Below are 27,810 nucleotides of genomic sequence, written 5' to 3'. Positions count from 1 at the left end.
TCTGGGTCGGTGGGGCCTTCAGTCTGGTAGCATCTGGAAGCTCCAGAAACCCCTGCTCAGGGCCCTGCCTCCAGCCACAGCCCCCAGCTGGCTGCCCATTAGGCGGGAAGAGCAGCTCCCCTTCCGCCAGGAGCCTGCCCTTTCCTGGGGTCCTGGAAGGCCTGCAGTGACAAGCCAGGCCTCACTGGGCAGGACAGGAAGCCTGGAGGGTCCTTGCCCTCCTCTCCAGCTCGGCAGCATAGGCCCAGCTGAAGGAGGCCCAAAAGCCCCAATGTCCCCCTTTAGAGTCAACTTAGCCTCCTCTGCCAGTCCTCCTGCTAGTGCCCTGGAGTGGGCTCTGGAAGGGGACTTGGCTTCTGGGTTTTGACCACACTCTCCTGGCTGGAAGGGGCAGGAGTCACCAATTGAAGAGTAGGCCTTGCACGCATCTTCACTGCCCCCCTGATAGAAGGGGAGCCAAAGCCTCTCTGCCAGCCCAGGAGAGCCTTGGTCAACCCTCCCCCACACTGCACAGACTCCAGAGAAAAGGGAAATAGAAGGCTTTGCTCCCTTCCCCAGCCCTGCCCAACCCCAGAGCCCAACAGCCAACCCAGCAGTGATGTCCTGCTGGAGTCCCTATGTGCCCCAGCTCAAGGCTGCAGCTCCACCCACCATCCCACTTAATCCTCACTCCTCTTTTTAATCTCCAGGGTGTAGATGAGGGAAGAAGTGTCACAGAGTGCCCAGTGTCACAGAGCTAAGAGCTGAGTGCCGCGAGCCCACCCTGCCCCACTGGACGCTCAGACTGAAGCCGATAGACAGAGCCCGAGCTGCCTGCCTCCTCCATGGTGTGCCCTGGACTTCGTAACACAGACATTAGAAGACGTGGGGCCGGGCCCCTCAGCCCCTTCTCTCCAATCCAGGCATCTTCCAACTCAGGCCCAGGCACAGTCCTCCGAGGCCCTGCAAGCTCCTGACAGTGTCCGCAACATTTTGTAGGTTTGTGCATTTTTCTGGGGAATGTCAATTTAGACTTTCATCAGATTCCTGGAGGAATATGTGACCTAGAAAAGGTTAAGAGCACTGAGGGTTCTGGAAGGAAGAGGTCTGACATTGATTAGACAAGGCCCGGCCGTGACTGTCACCCTCAGTTTTCCTGCCAGGGCTCCCTCTTCCCTGAAATCCTGTTCCTGCCCTGGTCCTTCCAAGAGCCCAGGCAAGCAGAGGGTGACAAGGCTCACAGAGGGTCTCTGTGCAAGTCACCCAATCTAAGCCCCATCTTGACAGCCTCTCCTCTAGGGGCAAAGCAGCACTTTTGATGTCACTTTGAGCACTTTAGTCACATTCCAACCATCACACTATGCTCGGTGACGCAGTCCTGCCACAAGCCGGCCTTGGTGGCAATCTTAAAGGCAGCTCCTGGCTAACCAGACAGTTCCTAGGTTCCAAGTGGGCATTGGAGACCAGATGAAGAGAGGTCCCAGCTTGAATTTGCGGAACAGCCCAGTCCTCTAGAGCAGCTCTAAACATTGTATTCCTTCCCCCACTTTCAGCACAAAGACACACTCAGAAAGGCAGGAAGTCTGCAGGCAAGAGTGAACACATTTGCACAAGAGTGTGTGTCTGCATAAGGAAGCTGGCCTGTGTCTCTAGGTGTTAGGATAGGCTGAGCGTGTGTATGCGTGTACGTGCGCGTGCGTGTGCAGGCATTCTGCTTATACACAGCCATAGGCCCACCTCCCACACATATGCAGACACCAGCATGAGCTCACACACGCCTACAACACCCACACAAGCCTGTGAGCCCAGGCCTCACACACGCACACACACACACACATGCACACACACCTTCCTGTAGGCATCTCACAGATGTGCACATGTAGACCCCATGGGAATACTGCTGAGTCCATGCCTCCGTGTGGGTCTTCACACATGCCTAGGCCCCACACTCATAGCTTACTGATGTGCACCCAGTTCTGACCTGCCATACACGGACTCACACAGTGACACACAGTGACACCTTCACTCCCGTGCAACCCAGCCAACAGCACTCCACATTCTCACACATGTGCACCTTTGCAGGGCACACTTGCATTTTCAAGCTGTACACACCAATCACACACATAAGCACCTCTTTCTGGTGCACAAGCAAACATGAATGTTTGCACAACCTTTTGGTGCACACAAGTGTACCCCAGAGTCAGTACTTATACAACCTGACCAACTCTCCTCAAAAGTCCTTATACAACAGCACGCATCAACCTCCGCCTCAAAATGTACCCTGGCCTCACATGTCTAGACCTCCAACTGACACACACCTGCTTCCAAAGGCCCTCTTCTCCGTGCTCCAGCTGCCATGGCAGTAATAACTAACCAGGGCACTGGCGCTCCTTTGCCCAGAGGGCACCCTCCACCTCCAAACTGCACCCCAACCCTTGATCATCCCAGGTCCTCCACAAGCCTAGCTGGGGGCATCCAGGGACCTTCCCCTTCTGCAGTCTACTGGGCTCCCTCAAGACGCTCCCCTGGCTCCTCACCCTCCCACCCTTCTCGCATCCGTCATCAGAGGCATAAAATGGGCTCTGGGGCTGGGCAACCTTGCCAAAGGATCCCAGCTCTTCACCCTTCATATTATCAGCCCTGCAGCAGTGGTGTCCCCCCAGCTTGCTGATTGCACCTCCCCTCCACCCAACACCAGTCCTTCGCATATTAACCCCTCCTGTACCTATGCCCTCACTTCTGGTAGGAGCTGGAAAGGGGACAGTGGGGAGAGGATATGCATACAGGAAGTTGGCCACTCTGAACAAGGGCTATAGGTGTCTAAAGTCAGGAAGGGCTACCTGGGAGGTGGTGAACTCTCCGTCACCACAGATATCCAAGAGAAACTAGAGAAGGGATTCCAGCTGAGTAGGAAAATCCCTTTTAACCCTAAGTTTCTAAGAATCTGTGAGCACCCAGGTTGTGTCTACTTGTGCATGTGTCCCCACACATGCACACACACTGGCATAGACCACCAACCTATCACCCTTACACACACACACCTGGCTGGCTTGGCACATCTGCACCCACAAACATGCCTATGCCTGACTCTGGGCACCTTGTGCACATGCGAGTGCCCCAAAAGCATGCAGCCTGCCTTCCTCTGTGTGCACAAGAGAGCCCGAGCAATGTAGGCACACGCCCCCCAGCCCGAGAGGCTGACCCCCTGCACCCTCCAGGACTCCCTGAGGTGCAACTCACTTTCCCAGTTCCTCGAAGAGCTGATACTCTTCTGTGAAGCGGGTGCAGGTGATGGTGGCCATCCTGGCACTGGACAGGCAGGCAAGGCTCGGGGCTGGGGCAACAGGACTGGGGCGCTGCTGCTCTGCTTCCGGAACTAGGGGCCACTCGCCTGCCTGTGTTGCTGAGTGCAAACGGAGAACCGGCTTGACTGACGAGCCTGGGGCTTCTGAGCAGGGCACTGTGGCTGCTCACAGCCTCGCGAGCCTTCGTCAGCATCCAGGTCCCCATGGCAACCACCTCCGAAACGCCCTGTTCCCGTTGCCCCGGTAACTGCCTCCCCAACACCTGCCTGCCTTCTACTGCAAAACCTGCTCCCGGACGCCCTGGCCCTACCGCACACAATACCGCAAGCCTGTGCGGGGCCAAGGGAGGGTGGACTCGGCACCCCTAGGGTGAGGCACTGAGGGGCATGGAGAAGGGGGAAGAGAACAAACTTAGTCCACAAGTCATGTTCTCCTTCCCACCTCCCCCACCTCCAACTATGAGTCCCTTATAGCAGACGGGATGGGATTAAGTGGGGCAAAGAGGCAGTTGCCATGGTAACGGCCAGTGGGTGCCACATTCCAGGATGGTCCTTGGGAAAGACAGGATGTAGTTACCCTGGCAACTTCGTCTTCTCTGGAGAGACAGGTATTGCCCCGTTGCCCTGGCAACAGCTGGGTTCTAAGGTTTACAGGGAAATGATGGCTAATTCATTGGGATGTCTCTCTCTGTGGATCTCAGTGTCTATAACTGTCTCTGTGTTCCCCTCTGTGGTTTGGTTGGGTTTTACCTCTGCCTCTGTCCTTCTTATTTTGCTCTTCCTCTCTGCTCTTCTGCCACTCTGTCCATCACCCTGTTTCTCTAGCTTGGGGAAGAAGTGCAGAGGAGACCCCAGGATTGTGGATGGTATAACTCTGGCCACCTGCTCACCCTGACCTCTCACTACCGTGACAGTGGGTCCCTCCTGAGGCCTCTTCTGCAGCCTCTCCCCCAACCTACATGCCCAGAGGGACAGTGGAGATCTGGTCTCCTGGGGCTCATGTCCCAGTTTCTGTTTGTGCTTCAAGTCAAGGTAAAAAAGGCAAGAGGCAGCTTTGGTGAGGTTAGCATGGCCTGGCTTACCAGGGGCTGGCCAGAGGCCATGGACCTGCCCTGTCCTGCTCTGAAAGCTTCATTTCCAAATTCCGTGGGCAACTTCCCTACCAACTGCAGTTCTTCGGAGCATCAGCAATACCTACAACCCAGGGTTTTAAGAAGAAAAGGAACTAGAGTTTAAGAGTAAGGATCTGAGTTCAAGTTCCAGCTCTGGCATGTATAAACTCCGTAACCCTGGGCAAGTCACTGACCCTCTCTGAGCCTCCAACTCCTTTTCTATAAAATAGGGGAACAAAACTGCCCTTGCAGAGAAAGGCTGTGAAGTTCCCGTGGCTTAAGGGTCATGAAGGCCTTTGGGAAGTATGTAAACATAAAGTCTTTTTTTCAGTTTCTAGAAAAAGAAAAGGGAAGTATTAAAGTATTATCCCATCACTCTGGCTTGTATTTGGAACCTCTGACTCTACATACTTACCTCCTCCACTCAGGGGGGAAAAAAAGTATCCCTTAGCTCATGTCACAGTTCCCAGGTTGAGCCCCTGTGACAGCATTTGCTCCCCAGCGAGCATGGGGCAGACAGAAGGATCCAGGGATCCGGACACTCTGGGTTCTAGCTCACCCCTCTGAATAACCAAATTGCCTTGCTGGTTGCCTCGAATGCTAGATATATGGTCTGCTTTTTGGTATTCTCCAATCCCGACAGTCCCTGACCAGCAAGCCTAAGTCCAGAGGACCCTGGCAACATCAGGTACCCCCCCCCCATTGTGCCCTTCCTCCTAGGAGTCAGGAGTGAGGGAGGAGGAGGGGAGCTCTCTAATTCAGCCACTTTCCCAGGAGAGAAAGGGAGGGAGGCAGAGGAGAAGGAGGGAAGCGAGGGGGGGGGGGGGTAATGGCTTAGCCACTAATTGCACCATTACCACCTTCAGAAAAAGGAAAAACCACTCGGTTTTGTTTCTGCACACAATATGCTTCCCGCTTCTGCCGCCAACGTTGCAATTCAGAGGCAAAGAGGAGAGGCCTGCGCTGGGGACCACACAGCGGTGGGCAGCGGGCAGGGCACAGAACACCACGGCCAAGCTAGAGGCACGTGTATGGGGAGGCAGGGGAAGGGCTGCGCTGCCACCCTCCTGACCGCCCCCCCCCCATCCTCCACCAGGCCTGTGGAATGCCTTCACACCCAGGAGCACTGAGGCTACCTCAGCCATTGCCCAGGGGAGAGGACAGGCAACATTTTTCAGTCATTAGGGTGACTATGTGACTCATAGGCTGTGCGACTTTGAATAAGTACCTTAACTTCTCTGTGCCTCAGTTTCTTCGTGTCAAAAATTGAGTAAATGATATTTCCTATCTCCATGGCCACTCTATAGATTCAGTGAGATGAACACAGTGGCTGACATAATATGTGTTTCCAATTCGTGGGGAACTATTGTGATTGAAGGACTTAGAAGTCTTTTCCCGTCACACCTCTCGCTGAATCATAGAAGCACACACAACCATCTCCAAGTCCTGGCATGTTGGGGAGCTGTTCTCTTGAGTCCCCACAGCTTAGCTCATGATTTGGACATCACCTTGCCCAGGTCTCACATCTGCAACACTTCCTGTGGATTAGAAGGCTAGGCTAGGAGAAAAAGTCTCTAGGACCTCCAGCTCATCAGTTGCCAACCAAATGACATCTCTGCTTTGAAAATTAGTAAAAACAAACAAAACCAAAAGTAAAACAAGAAGGGGGGGGGGGTGCTCAGGGGTAGAGCACTTGCCTAGCATGCATAAGGCCCTGGGCTCAATCCCCAGTACTGAAAAAAAAAGAAATTAGTAGAACCAAAGGTAAGTGTGCAGAAAGCCTATTAATGGATATCTAGTGTTCTGAACAAAGGTCCTGCTTGGCCTGGGGCTGGCTGACCACTCTGCTGCTCCTCCCCCTCCCACTGATGAAACAGAACTCAGAATCCAGCAGAGCATATGGGGGAGGTCCCCACATCAGGTCCTAGAAGAGCTCGCAGTAATTCAGAGGACAATGTGAAGGGCTGCAGGTAGCCCAGAAGGGCCAACTAGCTCCTTGTCTCTGACAGGGACCACGGGGGGTGGCCCACGTGCCTTCAAGGTGCAGGGCCAACGCACCCCACTCCACTCCCCGCTTCCATCTCTACTTTCCACTCTCCTTTCTTCTCTCTTTCTTGCCTTTTTCTCCATCCTTCCTTCTCCATTCTCCCCGTCTTTCCCATTCCTTTCCACTTCTGTTCTAGCTTCTGTCTCCCTTCCTTTCTGTGTCTTGGTCTCTGTCACTTTGTCTCCTGTGTATGCAGTATGGGGGGAGGGGCAGTTCCCAGGCTGCAGGATGCATCTGATGGTGATGGAGGAATGTCTGGGCAAGACAGAGAGAAGGAAGGGAGGGAGAGGAGGAAGAGGCTTCCTTGGCGAGCCTTTCTAACACACACGCATACATGCCCCTCTGAACCTTCTAGAACCCAGCTCAGGGGTGTGGACACTGCCTCCCACAGGCACCCCCACACTGAATGCAACTGCCAATCTGCCGAGGAGGCATGACCGCTAATTCATTGCTTCCTCTGTGCCCGAAAGGCTGGCAGCTGTGCCCGGTGGTGGCGGGCAGCGAGGAGCCAGCCATGCCTCTGTGGTGCTGAGAGAAAGAGCCGATGATTGCATCAGGGGGATTGTTCCTGCCAGACTCCCCACTCCCCGGGGCCATGGCAGGCACGAGAGCCAGCACGTGTGCCCCCATCTGCAACATGCATGCGGCATTCAAGAGCAGGCCTGTGTGCCATGGGCTTGTGGCCAGCGGTGGGAGCCCTGGAAGTTGCTGAGCACAGCACCGACGAGCCAGGATAGGGATTGGCTGTGAACACAAGCAGTGCCCCACACTGATGGGAAGAATAAAAGGAGATGGGAGCTGGTTCCCGGGCAGGCAGTGGGAGCCCCAGGGACACTGTAATAGCCAACTCAAATCCCACCTCCCACAGTCCACTCACATGCTCACATGCATGATATGCCCAAGTGTTGCAGGGTCCTACAGGGCCTGAGCAGGCACCATGGAAAATGTCTCAAGGGTCCCCGTGGGGCCTGTCCCACTAAGGGCAGCAAGTGTGGGGCAGAATCAGTGGAAAGTGGGCCAGGAGAGAAATCATCCTATCAAGGGTCTGGATGGAGGGTGATCGGGCTAATTCATTGCAGCAAGCAAAGCCAAGGCCCAGCACAGAAGGAAGTCAAATGTCACAGAGCAGCACTGTCCCCCAAAGCATCCTGCATAAAAGCCTTCCTTGCAGGGAAGAGTGAAGCAGGGAGCCATGGGACAGAGGACAGTGGCTGCAGAGCCAAGGACTGCACAGCATGACCTGTAGTGAGGGGACCCAAGTTTTCCAGTCCTGGAGAGCTGGCAGCAGAGTTTTTCCTCAGTGGGAAAAGGAAGGAGATAAAAATCTTCATTTATTGATTCCAGGGACCTGAAAAGTAGTTATTCTCACCACAGAGCCAGGCCCTGAGGTAAGCACTCAGCACAGTAACATCTGTCCCTGACATCACGCATTGCCTGGGACAGGTGCAATCATGCCCATTTTGCACAGATGTGGTGCTGCTTACCCACCCAGGGCCATGCAGCTGGGGTTCAAACCCAAGTCTTTGTGATATCGGCACCCCTGCCCTGGGTGATTAGGCTTGCACTAGACAGCACATGTCCCTAACCAATGGGGGACCAAGGCCCAGAAAGGGGAGGCTGCCCTCTCATCATTGTTAGAGGCATGAGAAGTGGGAATTCCTGGCCACCAGACATTGCTCCCTCCCCCACTCTGCTCTGCCCTCCCTCACACAAACCTGGAGCTACAAGGAGGCCCCAGATTGCCCATGTCCCAGGGTAAGCCAGTAGGCACCTAATACAAGAAGGAAACACTGCTAAAGCCCTGGCAAGTGTGGGGGTCTCTCCAGGCTCCCTAGGGAATGGTCATCAGATCCTAGGACTCCACAGGCAGGACCCAGCTTGGACAGGCTGCCATCTGGCACTAACTCACTAGCTAACAGATCTGCTGCCACCTGGTCCAGCCAAGGGAGAAACTGGGGACCTTAGCAAGCATCTCTGGGCTTCGTTCCCCCAGATGTATGACTGAAAAGGCCAGGACTAACTCTGGTTCTCCCCCACCCCAGCTCCTGCCTATGACAGAGACTGGGGTGCTGTAAGCACCTGCCAACAGTGCCATATGGGGGTCTGGCAGAGTGCAGACCCAGCACACTGAGAGAGAACTCAGGGGACTACAGGATGCCAGAGCAGAAAGGCACTAGACATGCTGAATGCTGATTGCTGGGCACAGCAGAGGCCACAGCAGGCTGAGTCTCTCATGGCACAACCCCTGAGAGAGAACCTCCACCAGTTTTCAGGCCTGGACCACCAGATTGTAGGCTAAAGCTTAAATGGGGCTCCTGGGCTATTTGCTGGTTTCTGGGTTGAGCGGGGCTCTGAGTTACATGAACTCTGGACTGGGTTTGAGAACCTGATGGAGACATGGGCCCAGACTCCTTGTCAGGGCATGAGGAACAGGAATCAGCTGCCATCCCCAACTGTCTCTATGGTTTGGGGCCAAGTTAACAGCAGAGAGTAGTAGGTCTTGATCCCCAGGGGAGGGCAGAAAAGACCATTTATGGTCCTGCACTTGTGGCCCCAAAAGGCACAGGTCCCAGGAAGGGAAACAGGGGCTACAGCTGGAGACTGGGCCACCTTGCACAAGGCCAACTTAGCAGGCACCAGAGGCATTGATACAATTCACACAAACCTGGAGCTGCAAGGAGGCCCCGGATGGTCTAGCAACGTGCCGCAGAAATAGTGGTACACTGTGGCCCCAGGTATAAGGTGCATGGCAGTCACAAAGCACCTGGCAGACTTGGAGCATCCTGAATTGTGGGCAGACAGTGGAAAGCCCAGCCCATGGTGTACACCAGGCCACAACATTACTCTAATGGGTAACTTCTTCAGAACTTCCCTCCTGAGCAAGCAAAAATGCTGGGGTCACTGGACTCTGGAGGCCTCTGCAGCCCTGGTCCCTGCCCTAGCAGAAGCCTCGACATCAAGGAAGCCAGGAAAGGTTTCAGGTGGGGAAGTGACAAGAGGCAAACAGAACAGGGCTGAGAGGAAGGAGCCAGGACAGGATGGTCATTTTCACCTTGCAGCCGCAGGCCAGACCCCCACTACTGGGCTCAATCACTGCGGTGGGGATGCGGCACTGTAACCAACACCCGAACACCCCACGCACCGCACCCACCCCACCCCACCCATCCCGCTCATCCACAAGCTGACGAGTCCTAACAGGCCTCCTTTGCCAGCGACAAAAATAACTATTTTCAAAATTCACAGCAGGGCTTTCGCCTACACACTCCGCGCCGACTGGAACCTGAAGGGAGATATGCAGAACGCTGTGTGCGATGAGGAGCGAGCGCCGTGCAGCAGGAAGGCTGCGCAACCCCGCGCTCCGCCCCCACACCCGGCACCGCACCCCCAGACGCGCACACCGGACGCCCACCGTGGCCAAGTAGAAAGAGCTCTCAGATGATCCACTGTGCACAGGGAGACACTGAGGCCCAGAGAGGGCCAGGGGTTTGCCTGAGGACATGCAGTGGAATCCAGATGTTCTGCCCCCTAGCGAAGCTGTCCACCTTCTCTCCCCTTCCCTCACTCAACCGTGAGCTCACACCTGCCCTCAGGACGCACATGCACACACACCTGTACCCACACATGTGCTCACAGACTGCACTGCATCCCTTGCCTCTGTGTCAGGGCACTTTAATCAGGTTCATGGGCTCCTCCGTGACCTGTAGCTTGGCCAGTGTTCTGCAGCCCTGGGAGGTAGGCAGAGCCAGGACTGCATCTCCATGTGCAGATAGGGAAAGGAAGGCCCAGAGCGAAAGGACCACGCCAAGGTCAAAGAAAATACTGGTTCTGGGGCTCTTTTCACAGTTGTTTCTGCCACTTTTGATACTATAGTAGGTTAGGGCCCAGATAACTTCTCTGGGTGCCTAGAGGCAGAAAGAAGAGCTTTCCAGCATGGTTCCCAGTGCCATCTGGCACCAGGACTGCCCAGGCCACATGAGGGCCCAGGCCACATGAGGGCCCCCCCTACCTGGCACCTTTACCCTCAGCTCTCACGGGTCTCTTTAGAGAGTAGCCAGCCCACCATGCCCCAGCTAGGGTCTGGCCTGGAGTTGCCTCCCTGTGGCCCGTCACCCAAGCAGCACCACAGAGGCCCAGAGTGAAGGGGAAGGCCTTTCCATAAGCTTCAAGGGGGCAAGGGCACCACTATATCCCCAGGTACAAGGTGCATAGCAGTCACAAAGTCACGAGACCTCATTTTACAGATGAGGAAACTGAGGATAAAAGCTCATGTAGGTCACCTGAGGTCACAAAGCAAGTCAGTGAAGAGGCAGGATTGGGACCCAGGCCTCCCAGTTTGGTTTATTCCCACCCCCACCCCAGCCATGTTCCCAACCTGTTCAGCTGAACAGTTCTGCACCCTCCTACCCTTCACATATAGGCTTGACCTCAGGCTTCTCCCTGAGAATGAGTAGGGCCAGACTGAAGGGGGTAAGTCTATTCAGGGCAATGAAGATCCCTGCCACCCCCACCCGTCAGATCCGGTGGGACATCAGTCTGGTGTTGAGTTTACGGAAGAAAGATCGAAGCTTGCAAATCTTGCACTTTTTCTTGCGGCGACCCCGGGAGAAGCTTCGAGACCTGCCTTCCTCCTCCTCTTCTCCCTCTTCTTCCTCATCACTGGCCCAGGGCCCCCAAGCACCCCCATTAAAGTCAGGATGAGCCCGGGGATTCTCAGCCGGGTAGCGCACAGGAATGGCGGTGCGGTTATAGTCGGCCAGGCGAGCCAGCAGGGTGCGGACCACATCAGGCCGCTGGCCAGCTAGGTCCTCTCGTTCGTAAGGGTCGGCGCTGATGTTGAAGAGCCACACAGCCTGGCGGACGCTGGCCATGCGCTCCAGGTTCCACCAGCTATCTGGGAAGGCAGCCAGTGTCTGTGGAGGGATCCAGTCACCATAGCCGGGGTCTCCCGTCAGCAGCTTCCACTCACCCACACGGATGGCGGCCTGCACAGCGGTGTTCCAAATACCAAACCCACCCTCCAGGGAGCCGTGCCGGGCGTGGTTGTAGAGCGGATCAATGTTGTGCAGGATCTCTGTGCGTGGCGAAGCCCGGCCTTCGCTGATGGCTGGCCACACATCATAGCCATCTAGCCCATCAGCTGCCGATGCAGTGCCACCAGCCAGACCCACCAGAGTTGGGTACCAGTCGGTGATATGCACCAGTGCCCGGCTGGTCCGGCGTTTTCGCTTGAGCAGGGGGCTGTGGACAAAGCCCAAGCCTCGCACACCACCTTCCCAGTAAGTGCCCTTGCGTCCTCGGAGTGGCCAGTTGCTGCCACCTGAGAAAGTCTGGCCACCATTATCGCTGGAGAAGATGATGACACTGTTGTTGTAGAAGCCATAGCGCTTGAGGGCCCAAGTGATGTTGCGCACAGCCTCATCCATGCAGGTCACCATGGCTGCGTACTTCCGCCGGGCCACGTTGCCCATGCTTCGGTAGCGGTACAGGTACTCGCGAGGAGACTGCAGCGGCGTGTGCACTGCCTGGAAGGCCACGTAGAGGAAGAGGGGCCGCCGGGGGTTGTGGCTGGCCAGGATGTGGCTGGCGCGCTGGGCATAGAGCATGGTGGAGTACTGGCCACTGAGTCCCCAGGCCACGCTTTCACCCTCGTGCAGGTCGAAGCCACACACCCCGGGGCCATCACAGTTGTCATAGGTATAGTAGTCCACGTTGCCTGTGAGCGAGCCCAGGAAGGTGTCAAAGCCCCGCCGGGTGGGCAGGCACTCCTTTCGGTAAAAGCCCAGGTGCCATTTGCCCACCATGTGAGTGGAGTAACCTGCCTCCTGCAGCTTTTGTGGCAGTGTCACCTGGTCCAGGGGTAGACAGTTAGGCTGGCGAGGGCGGATGATGGAGTGCTGGAGACCTGTGTGGATCTGGTACCTGGTCAGGGGAAGGGAGGACACAGAAGGCAAAGATGAGCTACAGACCACCGCTCCTGCTAATCCCACCCCCAACAGCACTCTGAGGGGGGCTCTGGTCCCAGCACTATCAGCAAAAGATGGTAACAATAACCACCAGGTACTACCTAAGGGCTCAGCATTCTCATTGATCCACAACATTAACCGAAATAGGTATTTTCAGTTGATATCATTTTATAGAGATCAAAGCTCAGAATGTTTAAGCCCAGGATCACACAGCTAGGGAGTTGAGAAGTTAAGAGAAGTTGAGAAGTTAAGAATCTAGATTAATAATAATTAATAAGTTGAGAAGTAATTAATAATTAATAAGTTGAGAAGTTAAGAATCTAGATTAATAATAACATTGATAATAGCTAACACCAAGCACTCAGTGTGTCTTGGCACTGCGTAAGTCTTTTTTTTTTATGAATGATCTCACTAAATTGTCACCACCAACTAGAAGGTACCTATTATTATTTCCATTTCCCAAATAAGGAAACTGAGGTTTGGCAGGTTAAATCACTCGCCTGGTAATTCACATAGTTAGTAATTGGAGTAGGATTTGTATCCTAAGTAGTCTGGCTCCAAACTTCAAAGGTCCTGAGCAGTAAGCTACCAAATTGCTGTGGAGCCTAGAGCAAGTCCCATTCTCCAGAGCAAACTCATACTCACTCTTGAAAGCCCTACAAATGTTAGTCCTGCTGTCATATCTCCCACTGCTTTCTTGAAGAATGAGTGACTTTTACTTCTAGAGCCCCCAGCATTTAGTACACACCCTCATTGTCCTATTTGCCCTTGGGAGTATTCCCAGTTGTACATACTCTCAGACCCAGTGATATGTAATGGAACTGTCCTTTCCTTGGCTTTGTATTCCCAGCACCCAAGTCATGTTGAGAGGACTCTTGGTTCCTTGTGGAATGGACCAATGAATGAACAAATGAATGAATGAGTGATGACTCTCAGAGGGTTTTTAAGCCAAAAGAGACTCAAATCCTCACCTAATTTATTCAACTACTCTAAAAAAAAAAAAAAGATCAGCTGGGTGCAGTGGAGTGGCACACACCTATAAATCCAGTGACTCAGAGGCTGAGGCAGGAGGCTCAAAAGCCCAAGGCCAGCCTCAGCAATTTAGCAAGACCCTCCGCAACTGAGACCCTGTCTCAAAATAAAAATAAAAGGGACTGGGAATGTGGTTCAGTGGTAGAGCACTGCTGGGTTCAATCCTCAAAACACAGAAAGAAACCAAGGTCAGAGGAAGAGAAGGGTCACTCAGGGTCAGGGGCAAAGCAGACTTGAACATAAATCCAAGCACAGTGCAAGCAGGAACTCTTCAGGCTGCCCCCATCTCCTTTCATGTGGGGACCTCAGTTTGCTCATGTTTACAAGGGGGCTAGCTAGAATGGGAAGCCTCTAAGACCCCATCTAGTTCCCAAATTTTAGGAGACAAAACTCCCACATGACTGTGAGCTCATGCAGTCCCTCCATCCAAGTCACTCAGGCAGGCTAACGCCCTGCGGCAGGAGTTGATGTTCCGCAGAATTCTGAATTCCTCATTTATTCATTCATAGCCCTTCTTCCCCGTTCTGTGGTCAAGGACCCCATGTGATCTGTTTATGGTGTCTTAAAAGTCCCAGAGTAAATAAGAAGCCTGGAACTTCACAAATGTGTTAGAATCCCACACCTTTTTCTCACCCTCAGGCATCCAAGTTAGTCAAGACCTGAGTATTTGACACCTTAAATGCGGGGAGGAGGGCTCTCTGTTTTGGCTTCCTTATCTTAGAGGTGTTATTTTGGTTAGCTATAATTAACTACTACTGTCATATTAACATTATGTGCTACACACATACATTATCTCATTTAATCCTCATTTTAAAAGCCTACAGGGAGACTCTGATTACACCCATTCTACATATAATGAAACTGAGGCTTGACAAAATGCAGAAACTGGCCCACAGTCAGACAGCTGGCAAGCAGTAAAGCTGAACCCTGAGCCCAGTCTATCCACCTCATGCTCAAAAGCTTTTGCTGATACAGCCTCTCAGGGCCTTAGTCAAGCTAATAAATGTCTGAACTTGATAGAAGCACCCTAGGATCTGAATCCCAGGGGAGCCTCTGGGTGGGGCTCCATGGAGCACTGGCTTGTAATGTGGGTGGGCCAGCTAAGAGTCACCAAATCCCATTTGCAAATAAGTAACATGAGAAGCATTGGCTCACTCCAGCTTCTTTCTCCAGCTTCACCAAATGTGACTGGATGCATTAACAAATGCTAACAAGATCGGTAAGTATCTGTCACATGGAGCCAGCTGCAGAGGGTGGGGGCAGAGGCTGGGCAGCCACCCTCAGCTAACTTCACAGATCAGGGGCTGGAGAGCTGCCTTTGCTGGCTGCTCATTCCAATGCTGCTTAAACCTAAAGTCTCCGCTCTCCAGAGAGAAATGCTAACCTGTGCACAACTCTTCTGGAAAGCGGATTCCTCCTTCCTCCTCAGGGGGTTAGTGATGTCTGGCACTCCCATGCCCCCCCCCCTTAACTCATGCACACCTCACCTCTCGTCCTCCTTCTCCTCTTCTCCCTCTGTATCTGGACCTAACCGCTGAGTGCCAAATAGTAGAAAAAAAGGGCTCTTCTCGCAGCCCTATTCCACGAGACCCCAACATGGGCACAGGTACCAGGCTGAGCTGTCCCTGACTTCGTGCCTCAGTTTCTCCCATCCAGGAGAAAGAAGACTAAGGCTCTGGCTCCTGAGATCACACACAGGACTCTGGGGTAGAACTTGAGAGAAAGTGTGCCTTGGCCCCCTTCCAAGGGGGATTAACTTCAGCCCAGCCAGAGGATTTTCTCCTAAGTGGCCAGAGTTTGCCTTCCACACCCCCACCTCCTGTTTCCCTGCTCTTTTAATCCTGTAATCCTGCTGCCTGCCTGGGGATGACTCCTTTCGGAGAGAGCAACACATCTCCTTGGGGCTCCCAGCCAACTTGGAACTTGGGAGGATTTTGCAGATGGAAGAACAGAGACTTGGTGAAGTGAAGTAACCAGCCCCAGGCTACGTGGGTCTCAGCATCCTAGGCGTCTTTCTTTTCCACCTATCAATTCCTTAGTGTTCTCCCAATGTAGTCATCTAACTACAGGGAGGTAGTGCAGGGACCCAGATCCTTTTGGTGACACCAAGGCTGCCACTTATGGATATCCAAACAGGTCATATACAACTCATTCCATGCTCACTGCTCCCTTTCAAGATAAAAACTGCTCTTTGACCCATTGCATAGACAAGAAAACTGAGGCTTAGAGAAGTTAAGTGACCCGCACAGAGGCTCAGAGTCTGTGAATAGAAGCAGTATTCCAAATAAGTGTCAGAGGCTGCCATGTTCCTCTAACAAAGGGATGACCAGATGTCTTCTCCACATGGTGTGAATGTGCATGTCCTAGAACACCAGAGTGAGATCTCAAAGATTAACAAATCTAGTCAGTGTAAGGGGAGGGAAATTGAGGCCCAGAGAAGGCAAGGACTTACCAACCATCCCACAGCCAACTAGAAGCAAAACCAGCCCATAGTACGGGTTTCCCGGGTCCCAGAAAGGGTTGTTCCAACAGGGAAAATATATTGAGTGTGTACTGGGGGGCTTGGATGCCCAGCCTCAAGGGTCCGGGCCATGCCTACCTGCCAGTGAGAAGCTGACTCCGAGAAGGTGTGCAGATAGGCTGGATGTAATAATTCTCCAACTTGACGCCCTCGGCTGCCAGCCGGTCCAGTGTAGGGGTCTCAATATCTGAGCCATGGTAACCCACGTCGTGATAACCCTGGTCGTCGGTGAGAATGAAGATGATATGGGGAGGTTGCGGTGGAGCGGCCGAGGGCTGCTCGCCCGCCTCCCCGGGCCCGTCAGCCACGAGGCTCGGCTTGGCCCAGTCCCAGGACAGGTAGCCGAAGCTGAGCAGGCTGACCAGAGAGAAGCCGGTGAGGGCGTGCATCGCCAAGTCCGCCGGCGCGTCCCTGCGCGAAGGGCTCCCGGGCCTCACTGCCTCGCGCGCCCAGGGCGCACGGCCCGCCCGCCGGCCTGGGTGCTGACAGAGCGCTCAGCGCCCCCGGGGGGTGGCCCAGTGTCTTATCCCGGACTGGCAGCCCGACGGCGGGGTCGGACCTGCGCGGCCGCAGCGGGGCGCTCCGGGAAGGTCAGGCCCGGGCAGAGCCGCCTCCCGCCGCCCGATCGATCGCCCGCCCCGCGCCGCCCTCGATCCCTCTCCCCCAGCTCAGCCCGGCCAGCCCGAGACGCGGCGAAACGGCTTCCAAAAAGTACTCTCCACCATCCTCTGACTCTCCTCTTCCTTTTTACCCCGGTTTTCTCCCGCCTCCTAATTTCTCTTGCCTCTGCTTTCCCTTCCTCCTCCCCCCGACCCTCCAGCCCGGGGCGGCCTCTTGGCCCCTCCCGGAGTCCTCAGAACAGTCCGGCTCCCTGCAGGGCGGTGGGCAGGACCCTGGCGGGGAAAGGGAGGGAGACACGGGGTGGGCGGGCCTGGGGGGGACACCGCGGGAGTGAACGTGAAAAAGTTGTAACATCTGCCGGGCTGAGCCCCAGGTGGAGAGGCGGGACGCCGGAGCCACAGCTCCGCCCCCGGGCAGGGAGCCCAGGCCAGCTCAGCCGGCCTGTTCCAGCGCCCGCCCCTGGACGGGAGTGGGAAAAGGAGGGAGGGGGGCTGCTTGGAATTCGGTGGAACAATTCCGGAATGGCCCAGTCAGACATTCCTTCATCACGAAGTCTTAGCATCTCTAAGTGCCAACCCTAGAAGGGATGCGCACCACTCTCTAGGCCAATGGAGTCATTCTACAGATGAAGAAACTGAGGCCTTGAGATGGGTTGGGAACCGGGATCTCTCCTAAATCAGAGCAAGTTAGTGGCTTCTTCTCTGGGGTTCATAATGGCTGCCTAAGATCAGTTCACTTCCGTGAGCCAGTACTTTGGCAAGTTGGGACCTTGCCAGCTTTTCTCTCCTCTACCCTTCCCCTTCCTCATTCTGCAGTTCCCAGCTAGACTCTTAGGAGGGTGGGGCTGTTGTATACATATGCCTTATATCCACAGGGTCAGGCACACAGTGACAGTACAATCAGTATCTGTTGCATGAATGGAGGGATGCATAGGCTTCTGGGGTCACCCAGGCCAACTCCCACCAAGGAAACCTTCACACAAAAGCTTGCTGACTGCAGCCAAGTAGTCATGGGTGCAAAGACAGAGGCAGCTGCATGCCTAGGGAAGCCCTGGGGCTTCAGTGACTCAGAGACTACACCCTTGTTTCGAGCTGTTCACTGGTTGTCACCCAAAAATGTGGACCAGTGTCTCCAGATGCTCTAATTTTTTTTAAAAAAGAACACCCAAGTCTGGATTAATATGAGAATATTCAAAGTATTAAGTGCTAGTAACTAATTTAAAGCAAAATTTAAGCATTGTGTGTGCCAAATCGAACTTATCTGAGCAATATATCAAGCCTTAGGGCCATTTGCTACCTCAGCTCCGCATCATCCATATCCAAATTTTTACTATGCTGCATTTTTAAATAGAAAACCAGGTTAAACAAAAAATCATTAGGTTTCTTGATTCCCAGGACTTCAAAGTTTAACATGCACACTGCTGAGCTCCAGGAGTGTGTGGGTAACACTGAATTTCCCGACATCATGTGACCAAAGACCCGCTTTTTTCCAGAGCTTCTTAAGAGATCAGTGTCTTGGGAATTTTGGGAAACAAAACCTGCCCAGGTGCATTCACTCTCCTAGCACCTTTCCCCTGCCAAGATCCTTCCCTCTCACTTAAAACCACTGTGTGTGGAGAAAGAAACCAGACCTCAAAAATAGCAAAGAGGAGCCCTTTGTGAATCTCCATTTCGAAATGAGGGCTGCGTGGGGCCAGCCACTCCTGTTTGCTTGAAGCCCCATATTTAGGGTGACCAGATTTATCAGAAGGGAAAACTGAGCCTGTTGTTCTGGCAGAAGAAATGTGGAGGACAGACAGGAAAAGCACAGCCTCCTGAGGGGAAGGTTGCTAAAATGGTGCTTCCGGAGGCTTCAGCAGAGGCTGTCCTGGGTGTCAAAGTGGGGCGAGTCACTGGAGGTCAGGGGACCTGTGCTTTGCATCCCTTATGTTATCCCAGACCTTGGTCAGGAGGAACTAACTAACTGGTCAGGGATGCCTTGGCCTTGCTCCATGCCCAAAGAAAAATGGTGAGGGGGTGGGGTGGGGATTTAGCTTGGCCCCCAAAAGGGCCTGGGGATGAGATTGGAGGCTGTAGATCTCTGTGGAGATGTCACAGGGACAAGAAAGGAAGTATTTCAGAGTTCAAGACTGTAGGCTCTGACATCAGACAGTTTCAGCTTAAATCCTGTCATTTTCATGGGATCTGCCCTTGGCAAGTCATCTTACCTCCCTCGGTCTCAATTTCTTTGTCTATAAAGTGGGATAATGATATAAATGAGGCACAGCACAATTCTCAATAAGGTGTCCCCAGCTATAGTAAGTACTCCACGGATGTGAGTGGTTATGATTTTTCTCTGTGCTTTTGAGAGGAAGGGCTAAGTCCTGTGGGTGAAAGTTACTAGGAGACAGATTCGGGCCAATTTAAGGGATCACTTTTATAGGAACTCTGGCAATCTGCTTAATAAAAGGATGGCAGTAATGGGTAAATCACCACGTGGAGAGGAGTGGGCGGGCCTCTGAGGCCAACTCCTGTTCTTCAAAGTTCACATTTCTTTTAGGAGTTTCTTAGTAATCACCCCAAATCCACAGCAGCCTCAGAGGGCAGCATTCGCCCTCTGGTGCTCTAGGGAAATAAGCACTGACCGTCAGCTCTTTCTTAGATGCCGTTACACCATTGGGCCAGGCTGGAACATTTAAACCAGACGTTTCCAAAGTTTCAAGGACAACAAAGCAGAAATAAACACAAAGTGTAATGCGAATCCAGGTCATATCTCTTTCAAGATTGGCTACGCGTCTTCTCTTTGTGTTTCCTTCAGAGTACTTACTCCCTTCATCCTCTGTGACAAAGTCCATCAGTCCTACCCTGACCCTGGTAGTCTCTCAAAGCTGATACACTTAGTAGTCTCACACTGAGGCCTCAAAGGAAGGCTCTGCAAAGCTGGCATTCCCTCTCTGGCCAGCTAACCCAGCCTTGCAACTTTCCATCTCAGGACCTGCTGTTTCCAAGATGACTGACATCAGCAATGTTCCCCCATACAGGAAAGATCCCTTCCCATTCACACAGGTGGGCTCTCATCCCATAACTCCACATAAAAATGCTATAAGAATCTGGCTGTGGTGACCTGGGAGGCTAAAGCAAGAGGATCTCAGGTTCAAGGCCAGCCTTAGCAACTTGGCCAGGTCATAAGCAATTTAGCAAGACCCCATCTCAAAATAAAAAATAAAAAGGACTCAGGATGTGGCTCAGTGGTAAAGCACCCCTGAGTTAAATCCCTAGTGCCAAAATAAATAAATAAATAAATTACAAGAAACCTAACATTTGCCCATGAAATGCAGATCAAATGTGGCCGGGGTGTTGTCCTGTTACTTCCTGTCAGGAATTTCACTTCATTAATGAAATCAGACTTCCAGAAACACTGATACAGGACTCATTTGTTTTGGAGGTAATAGAAAAGATTCCTGAACGAAAACAGGGAGAAAAACTAAAGGACTTTGAAAGTTCTTTCCAACTTAAAAATGTCATTATTTGACTATTTGTGCTCAGACAACTTTTTGGAATGTGGAAATATGAAAGTGAAAAACTGAGTAAGTCTGTGTTTTGGCTTCATCTTTCATTGCTGTACGAGAGAGAGAGAGAGAGAGAGAGAGAGAGAGAGAGAGAGAGGAGATATATGTATATATATATGTATTTGGTCACTTTGAACTCAAATGATTTTAGTATAGATATTATTTCCTTCTGGCTTACTGCCCTTGGCAAAGATCCTATGCACAGATTGTGTGTGCTGTCACCCTCTTGCTAGAGGTCAACTTGTCTAGGCTGGACCACATCAAAAGACTTGCAGGAAAACATAGAAGGCTTCTGAACAGTCCGAAATTGATCATGCAGAGGAGAGCTCCCAGGCCTTCCTCACTCCAAGTCTGCTGGCCCCTACTTCACGCACAATTCTTACAAGACTAATCATCGCATTCCCTGACCATGAATATTAGAAGCAGTTCAGACTATATAATATTACTATATCACTATATAGTAATACAGTTTCACAGAAAAACATTAGAGAGAAATAAAAGAATAAACGTTAAATCCAGCTGATGAATTCCGAAGTCTAGGAGATGGGGGCTACTTGGTGCAGCAGGAAAGAGCCTTATGTATGAGACCCAAGGACATCACCAGCCCAGAAGTGAATGAAGAATTGCCCTCCAGAGTTTAAATTCTGTTCAGGATCCTCTTTTTAAGAAAACCAGAAAGGCATCATTTATTTTATTTTATTTTATTTTGGTACAGGAGATTGAACCCAGGGGTGCTTAACCACTAAGCCATATCCCCAACCCTTTGTATATTTATTTAGAGACAGGGTCTTATAAGCTAAATTGCTGAGGCTGGGTTTGAACTCGAGATCCTCCTGCCTCAGCCTCCCCAGCTGCTGGGATTACCGGCGTGTGCCGCTGCGCCATCCATCATTTATTCTTTAAGGCGTTCATCCAAAATAGTCAGCATGGAAGTGCACAGTGTATGTTCCGCTTCCGTTGCAGGGCCAGGCTTAGGGAGGGAGGGAGGTCCTCAGTGGGAGCTGCCACGCTGTGATGCAGGAGGTCATTCTCAGCAAGCCAGCAAGAGTGTGCTCACTCCCGGTGGCAGGCCCGCCATTTACCTTCTGCCTGCTCTTTGCAGTTCCCAGGTGCCACCATTACCTGTTCTCATTTCAAGCCCCACATGGTTTGGCAGCTGAAATGGTGTGTGGCCAGAATCCCACTTCTATTGCTACCTGTCAGTCCATGTCCTTCTCTCAGGAAGAGGAGATCCCCCAGGTTCACCTTAGTCATCTTGCTCAGTGATCACTAGCTCATACTGCAACTCCCATGATCCCCATGATTGCATCATTAATTATAGTCAATTAATGATCAATGGAAAGCTCGGAGGAGTTTCAGAAAGCCGTACTGGAGAGAGGATGTGTCATAGAGAGTAGGTGGCAGGGGTGCCTGCTAAGTGTCCACGTAGGGAGTCCAGGTGAGACACGCCTGCCACATGAGTCAGGGCCAGGGGCACCTAGAGGCCCAGTGTCTGCTGGCTATTACTTGGGTAAAATGGTTCTTGGAGGAAAGGAGTTTTCCTCTTGATGCTGGATACCCCTTTGCATTTCTGGGGGAAGACCACACTTCCCCTCTGATGCTTGCTTCTGGCCCTCTGGGTGGTCCCACCAAGTGCCCTTGTCTTAGTGGTCAGGATCCCCATATCAGGCATCTGGGCCAGCAGTGGCAAGAGCCTGGGCACCCAGAGTCCCCTTGCCTTTAACCCTTCATGGGGCCCAGCCCTGGGCATTTCAATGGCTTCTTTCTCTGGCGCTCAATGAAACATTCTTCCGAGTAGATTATTGAAAGCAGAGCTCCTGCTGCACAATGGGCGCTCTGTGCTCACAGCCGCTGCCCAATCTGTTTGCCCAGCCCGACTGCGGCCTCACCTCTCTGCACACTCTCCGCCCTCCACCCACCCGACCTGGCCCCACTCGGAGGCCAGCTCAAAGGGAGGCCATATGAAAGGACTTGTTCTCCGGGTTCTCAGAAGTTCCCGCCACAGCCTCTGCCAGCCTTGGGAGGAATTGGCCTAAAGGGACTCAGGCCTGCCTCTGGCCCATCCATCCGGGGCTCTACCCACTTTGATGTCCAGGGGCTTCTGTCCTCACTAGTCAGCGGAAGTTTTTTCTCTTCCATGTGCTGCATACACACACACACACACTCAAAGAAAGAGAAGTCCCAGAGAAACAGTGGAGGGAGGATTCTAAAAAAAATAGAAAGGCTCTTAAAAGTGAGGATGCCAGGCTGCCCCCAGCTCCCATCCCAGATCCTTCATAGGTTCAGGGAAGGAAAAGAGAATATTCTGGTTAATATGTGATCCCTGGCACAGATTGCCATGGTCTAGCTTAGCACTGCCATTTGCTAGCTGTGTGACTCAGTTACTTGAGTTAAACTCTCTGTGCCCCAATTTTCTTATTTATAAAACTGTAATAATAATAATAATAGTACCCACTTCATAAGGTTGTTGGAAGGATTACACAGACAAGACTCATGAAGCTCTTCACACGGTGCCTGGTGTATAATAAGCTCTCTCAAAATGATAGCTATTGTTATCATTGTTCCTATACTTAGATTCTATTGTCAGTATACTTAGATTCTATTCTTACAAGTATATAACCTCAGGACAAAAATCTGCATGCCCCTGATCAAGTTATTCTTCGCCTGTGAAATTTTTAATGGCTACTAGCTGTCTGTTGTAAGCTCAGGCTCCTTCGTCTGACATCCAGCAGCAGAATTGTGTCTTCCTCCTTTATGATAATGGTCACTGAGTACATGGAAGAACAATGATTATTGTTTTCATTGTTATCATCTACTGAACTTGGAGATACCAGCTGTTCACACAATTAAGTAGACCCTGCCTTGGGAGGGGATAATGAATTGATATCAAATTGACACTTGAAGTAATAATAATAATAATAGCAATTTGAATTTATTGAGCACTATTATGTTAGGTAATGTGTACAACTCTTTATATCAGTTAACTGTTTTAATTCCTACATGGTCCTATGACATAAGAAAAATTATTATCATCTACATCTTACACATGAAAAAACTGAGAAACACAGAAAGGGTGGATAATGTATCCAAGGTCACCCACACACAGCTAGAAAGTATCAAGGCCAAACTTGAACCTAGGTCTCAAACCTAATGCTTACTCTATTAAAGATCCTACCATGTGCTCTCCTGTTGCCCAGCCTGTAAATGGGATCTCCACTCTCCTCTCTGCACATGGGTGATTAGATGCCACACTTCCAATGCATCAGAATGTCCAGGCATCCCCCAGAGGCCCTGGGAGGTCTGAGTGGACCTGGGAATGGCACAGATTCACGCCTTAAGAGGCTTCCCTTGGCGGAGCCACCTCCACGCTGTGCCTTGCCTCAGGTTCCAAGTGGGAATGGAACCGTATTTGAAGCTCCTCTCAAGACCTGTTCTCTGCCCTTCCTGTTCCCTTCCTGGGGCCCCTCTGCCTGCTCTACTAGCTTTGGAACGTCCCAAAGCCCTTCAAGGCAGAGACTTTCTCTGGCTGCCTATCTTCTCAGACCCAGGTGTCACCTGTCATCTCTACTTCTCTATGAGCAACCAAAATCAGTTTCCCAGGGCAGCACCTTTCTGGCTTTTTTTTTTTTTTCCTAAGGGACAGTGCCACCCAGCTTCCCCCTCCCCCTGAACCCTGGACTTAGCTAGACAGCTGGAAGGCAAGGATGCTCACTAATGACAGGGATGAAGCTTGCCTCTGTTCCTATGGCAACTGCTGCGCTCTACTTAGTCAATCACTTTTCAAGCTCCTGTTGGTGTGAAAGTTATTTTGCATAGAAGTACTTAACCCTTATCCAAGAACACTGCTCTGGTCTTTCCGTCCTTCCAATCCTTTACAAATTGATTTTCTCTTTTCCCCATTTTGTTGAAGTTCTTTAATCTTGAAAGCTCAGCTCAAATTCCACCTCTTCCAAGAGACCCTTCCAGACCCACCCCTGGCATCCCCTCCCCATCCAGTCAATCCCCCAGGCATGTTTATGACTCTATTAGATCACAGTGGGCCTGTTTCACAGTTATTTATGTGTCTCCTTCTGATCCCCTGGTGAGTGATCGGCCCATAGTAGGTGCTAAACAAACATTTGTTTGAATTTATTTGAATTTCCCTTTCAGGGTTTTTTAAAATTACTATTATTAACAGCACAGACCGTTACTAATAATCCCTTTCGCTTGTAAAATTATTTACAGTTTATATATAGCTTCATGCTGGAGGGCATTGCTTTAAACCCCAGCTCCACCCTTCCTGGCTGTGTGACAGTGTGCAGGCTTGTAACCTCTCCCAACCTGCCTCTCATCAGCAAGATGGGTGGTTGTAAAGATTAAAATAAATGTGTAAAGGGCTTATTTCGCACAGGGCCAGATTGCCTAGTGATGCCCCAATAAATGTTAGCTACTACTATATAATTCAGCGTCTCAGGACCTCACAAAAGCTCTCGTATGGGAAAAAGGGCAGGGATTTTGTTAGTGTCAAGATTGTCATCAATGACAGGTGAGGTGACAGAAGCTCAGAACTGGGAAGATTTGCCCAAATATTCTGACTTTAGTCAAACACTGTGCCAGCTACCTGTGGTCTGCCTTGCAATCATTTCGTCTTTCTTGGTGACGGAACTCAGATGTTCCTTGGGAAAAAAAATAAATAAATAACTACTCCCTCTTCCACCAGTGGGTCAACTCCAGAGCATGTTTGGACCATGAGAGCATCAATCATCCCTAGCCAAAGTGACTAGTTCAAGAACAGGCAAGTGACCCAAGCCTACGTGGTGAGACTTAGTTCTGAGATTTTTGTTTGAATATTTGAGAATAAGTTAGTCCCTTTCCTGCTTGACATGGAGCAAGAAGACTAGAAGCCTAGACCCACCTGGGGCTAAATCCAAGAGAGAGAAGGCCAAGTCGGCAGGACAGATGGATTTTTTATGATCTCATTTGAGCACATGAATCTTCCCAGTCATACCTGAAATTAGAATTTGGTGATGTGACCCAATATATTCCTTTTTTCTTATATCAGTTTATGTTGGAGTCTGTCACTTGCAACTGAGCAAGTACCAACTACCACGGGCACACTCCCTCCTCTGCCCAGAAGTCGAGGATCTCCTTAGTCCACTCATTGATTCAACAAACACTCAATGACTGTCATGTCCCCCTCACTCACCAGGGCTGAGACCACAGGAGTGGACAACACAAATCACTTGGCCCTTTTGGAATGGATTGTCCCTTGTCACCTATTTGATATGAAAACACTAAGACTTAGCGAAAAAAATGCCCCCAAAATGAGTTCTTCCTGCTGGTCCGGATGGAGGCTGGGCAGGCGCCGAGGCAGGCAGCTGGGATCAGCTCCTGGCAGGGTGGGTAGATATAGGGATTCGTGAGTTTCTGTTCAACAGCAATTTCCAGGCCGAGGACAGGGGACGGATCTGGAGGTTGAATCTCTAGTCCCTGCATTCAGGACTCCAGGCAGGGGAAAGGGTCCCGGGAGCAGTGTGGCTCCAAGGTCTGATTTGGGGTCATCTCCATGCTCCGGACTTAAGTCTAGAGCTCTGATTGCTAAAGTGTTCCAGCATCCAGATTGTCCTAGGAAGAGTTTTCTCTCACAGGAGCCCTCAAAAGACTCACCATAGGGGTTGATCCCAATTTCTAGCCTAACCTTCAGCCCAAGGCACATCCCTAGGAGCACCCGGGCTCTCCAGGACCATTCCTTCCTGGAAGCTGTGGTGTAGAAGTTGGATTCACATTCAGTTTGCTTTGTTTGGCTCTGGCAAACAGAGTTCCCGGCACAAGGTCTGGCACACACTAGATGAGTATGTTTTTCATGAATGAGCATTGGTGGGAATTTTTAGGATGGGGAGAGATACCTGTCCTGATGCAGATTGACCAAGAGACTAGCACAGCTTAAGCTTCTGGATGCTTCTCTAAGCCCTAAGCACAGACACCTCTCCAAGCCCTAAAAGGGACCCTGACAATGTGCTCACATGGTCACGTGCTTCCATAAAATTTAACCTACTCAGTTGAACTGCAGTCAGTTGTGATCAGTGACTTTCACTCTGCCCTCTTCCTCTCCTCATCTTATCCAATGGCTTTAGAATCACCATGGCATTGGGGGTCTGGCTCAGGGGAAGTTAAACTGGGGACACATTTAGTTTGCCTTCAGTGGAATTTTAGGTTCCGAGAACATGTAAGAGTTGGCCGTCTTGGTGTAGAAATCTCTTGCCGCCCACTGAGCTGACTCACCTGGTGTACTCACACAAAGGTATGGGCTCCCAACTTGAATGGTATCAGGAGTCTGTTCCCTGTACCTGGCAATAGAAGCGAGTGTGTTGAAGAGAAGTGAAATGCAGGGAGCCAGAGGAGAGGCTGTGGAAAATTCTTCCCATTATCAGATCCATAAAATCAGAAGCAGAGGACTCACTCACAGAGACGCTTAGACAAAATGGAAATTATTTCCTGTAAGGAATATTCTCTATAATTTGGTGCATACAATTATAAATGTATCAAAACTTTTTTCCCCTTTTGATGGGTATCATGTTGTTCTGCTTTGACTTTTGCTCCCTAAAACAGATATGTCAAACCCCCAGTACCTGAGAATATGACCTGATTTTGAAATAGGGTCTTTACAGAGTTAATCAGGTTAAGATGAAGTATTTGGGGTGAGTCCAATATGACTCACGTCCTTATAAAAAGGAGAAATTTAGATACAGAGACAAACACGGGAGGATGTTATGTGAAGAGGCAGGCAGAGATTGGGATGACGACTATCTAAGCCAAGGACACCAAAGACTGCCAGGAGACCTCAAGAAGCCAGGAGAGAGGCAAGGACCAGATTTTCCCTACAGCCCTCTGAAGGAACCAACTCTTGATGGGGGATTTCTGGACACCAGAACTGTGAGACAGTACATTTCTGTTGTTTAGGTCACCCAGTTTTAGGTGTTTTGTTATAAGCAGGCCTAGCAAACTGGTACATACATGTGTGAGGTAAAATTTATCAGAAGTCCTATGTCTCTAAGCCACAAACCTGTAGAAGTATTACAGTGAGAACCTCCATGCATGAAGTCCTGCGTTTTATGCATTTCAGCTATCCAAAAGTAAGAAGAAAATTGTAACTAACCATGCAACAGGGAAGGGTGGATTATCCTTCCATTCTGTGTATAGAAGATAATTATAAGATCAAAGCCCCTATCAGGGTTTATCTAAGAAGGTACCTGTGGCCTATTTTCCTCCACCAAATATTACATTGCTCCTACCCTCAGGGCCTTTCTCCCATGGCCTGCAGCTAGGACACCCCTACCACTGTATCCAGGGCCCTCATACTGGGTGCCCATGTGTTCCCAGATCCTTTTTAGAAAAATAACTGGCAACATTCTGCTCTCACGGGCCCAGATCTCAGATGTGAGATACCGAATGAAGGGGGTCAGAGTGGCCTGACCTCTGTCTCCAAAACTACCCCTGTCCATCACTTTCCATTCCTTCCTCTACCCAGAAAATGAGATTGGAGTTATTTCTGTTCAGAAGCTGAAAGAACATTGCCTTCATGTTTGGCCACGGACAGTCTGTCTCAATTACCCCGTGAAAGGCCATCTAAACATTGGCGATTCTGCTGGGTTTTTCTTTCCACCTTTTCCTCCCTCTCCCCCCGGCCTGGCCTCTGGCCTCCCTT

The 27,810-nt window shown here is 51.3% G+C and overlaps 2 protein-coding genes across 4 annotated transcripts in view; both read right to left on the bottom strand.

Moving 5' to 3' along the window:
• Camk2a (calcium/calmodulin dependent protein kinase II alpha) overlaps window positions 1-3,458 on the bottom strand; it is a 62,460-nt gene extending 59,002 nt beyond the window's left edge. Inside the window, exon 1 of one of the 3 annotated variants that reach the window (XM_046460165.2) lies at window positions 3,220-3,458. In XM_046460165.2, the coding sequence (XP_046316121.1) occupies window positions 3,220-3,281 (62 nt within the window). In that variant the 5' untranslated portion in view covers window positions 3,282-3,458. The remainder of the gene's footprint in view (window positions 1-3,219) is intronic. The other 2 variants (XM_058584223.1, XM_058584222.1) reach the window with 2 other exon arrangements.
• A 6,546-nt stretch (window positions 3,459-10,004) lies between these two features.
• Window positions 10,005-16,381, bottom strand: Arsi (arylsulfatase family member I). The gene is made up of 2 exons (XM_046460319.2): window positions 16,037-16,381; window positions 10,005-12,361 (listed from the first exon to the last, which is right to left on the bottom strand). Exons 1-2 carry the CDS (start codon window positions 16,345-16,347, stop codon window positions 10,954-10,956), a joined length of 1,719 nt encoding a protein of 572 aa, XP_046316275.1. The 5' UTR covers window positions 16,348-16,381; the 3' UTR covers window positions 10,005-10,953.
• Window positions 16,382-27,810: the final 11,429 nt, after the last annotated feature.

This window comes from Marmota monax, unplaced genomic scaffold (genome assembly GCF_021218885.2).
Source record: "Marmota monax isolate L192 unplaced genomic scaffold, Marmota_monax_Labrador192_F-V1.1 WCK01_AAM20220418_F8-fsc00006, whole genome shotgun sequence".
Taxonomy (NCBI): domain Eukaryota; kingdom Metazoa; phylum Chordata; class Mammalia; order Rodentia; family Sciuridae; genus Marmota; species Marmota monax.
The sequence above is the reverse complement of the archived record's forward strand: the minus strand, read 5'-3'. Positions and strand labels throughout refer to the sequence as shown.

Coding starts and splice junctions, on each gene's coding strand:
- Arsi (XM_046460319.2), bottom strand. CDS start 16,347: ATGCACGCCCTCACCGGCTTCTCTCTGGTCAGCCTGCTCAGCTTCGGC. Junction 12,362..16,036: donor AGTCAGCTTCTCACTGGCAG/GTAGGCATGGCC, acceptor TCCCCTGACCAG/GTACCAGATCCACACAGGTC.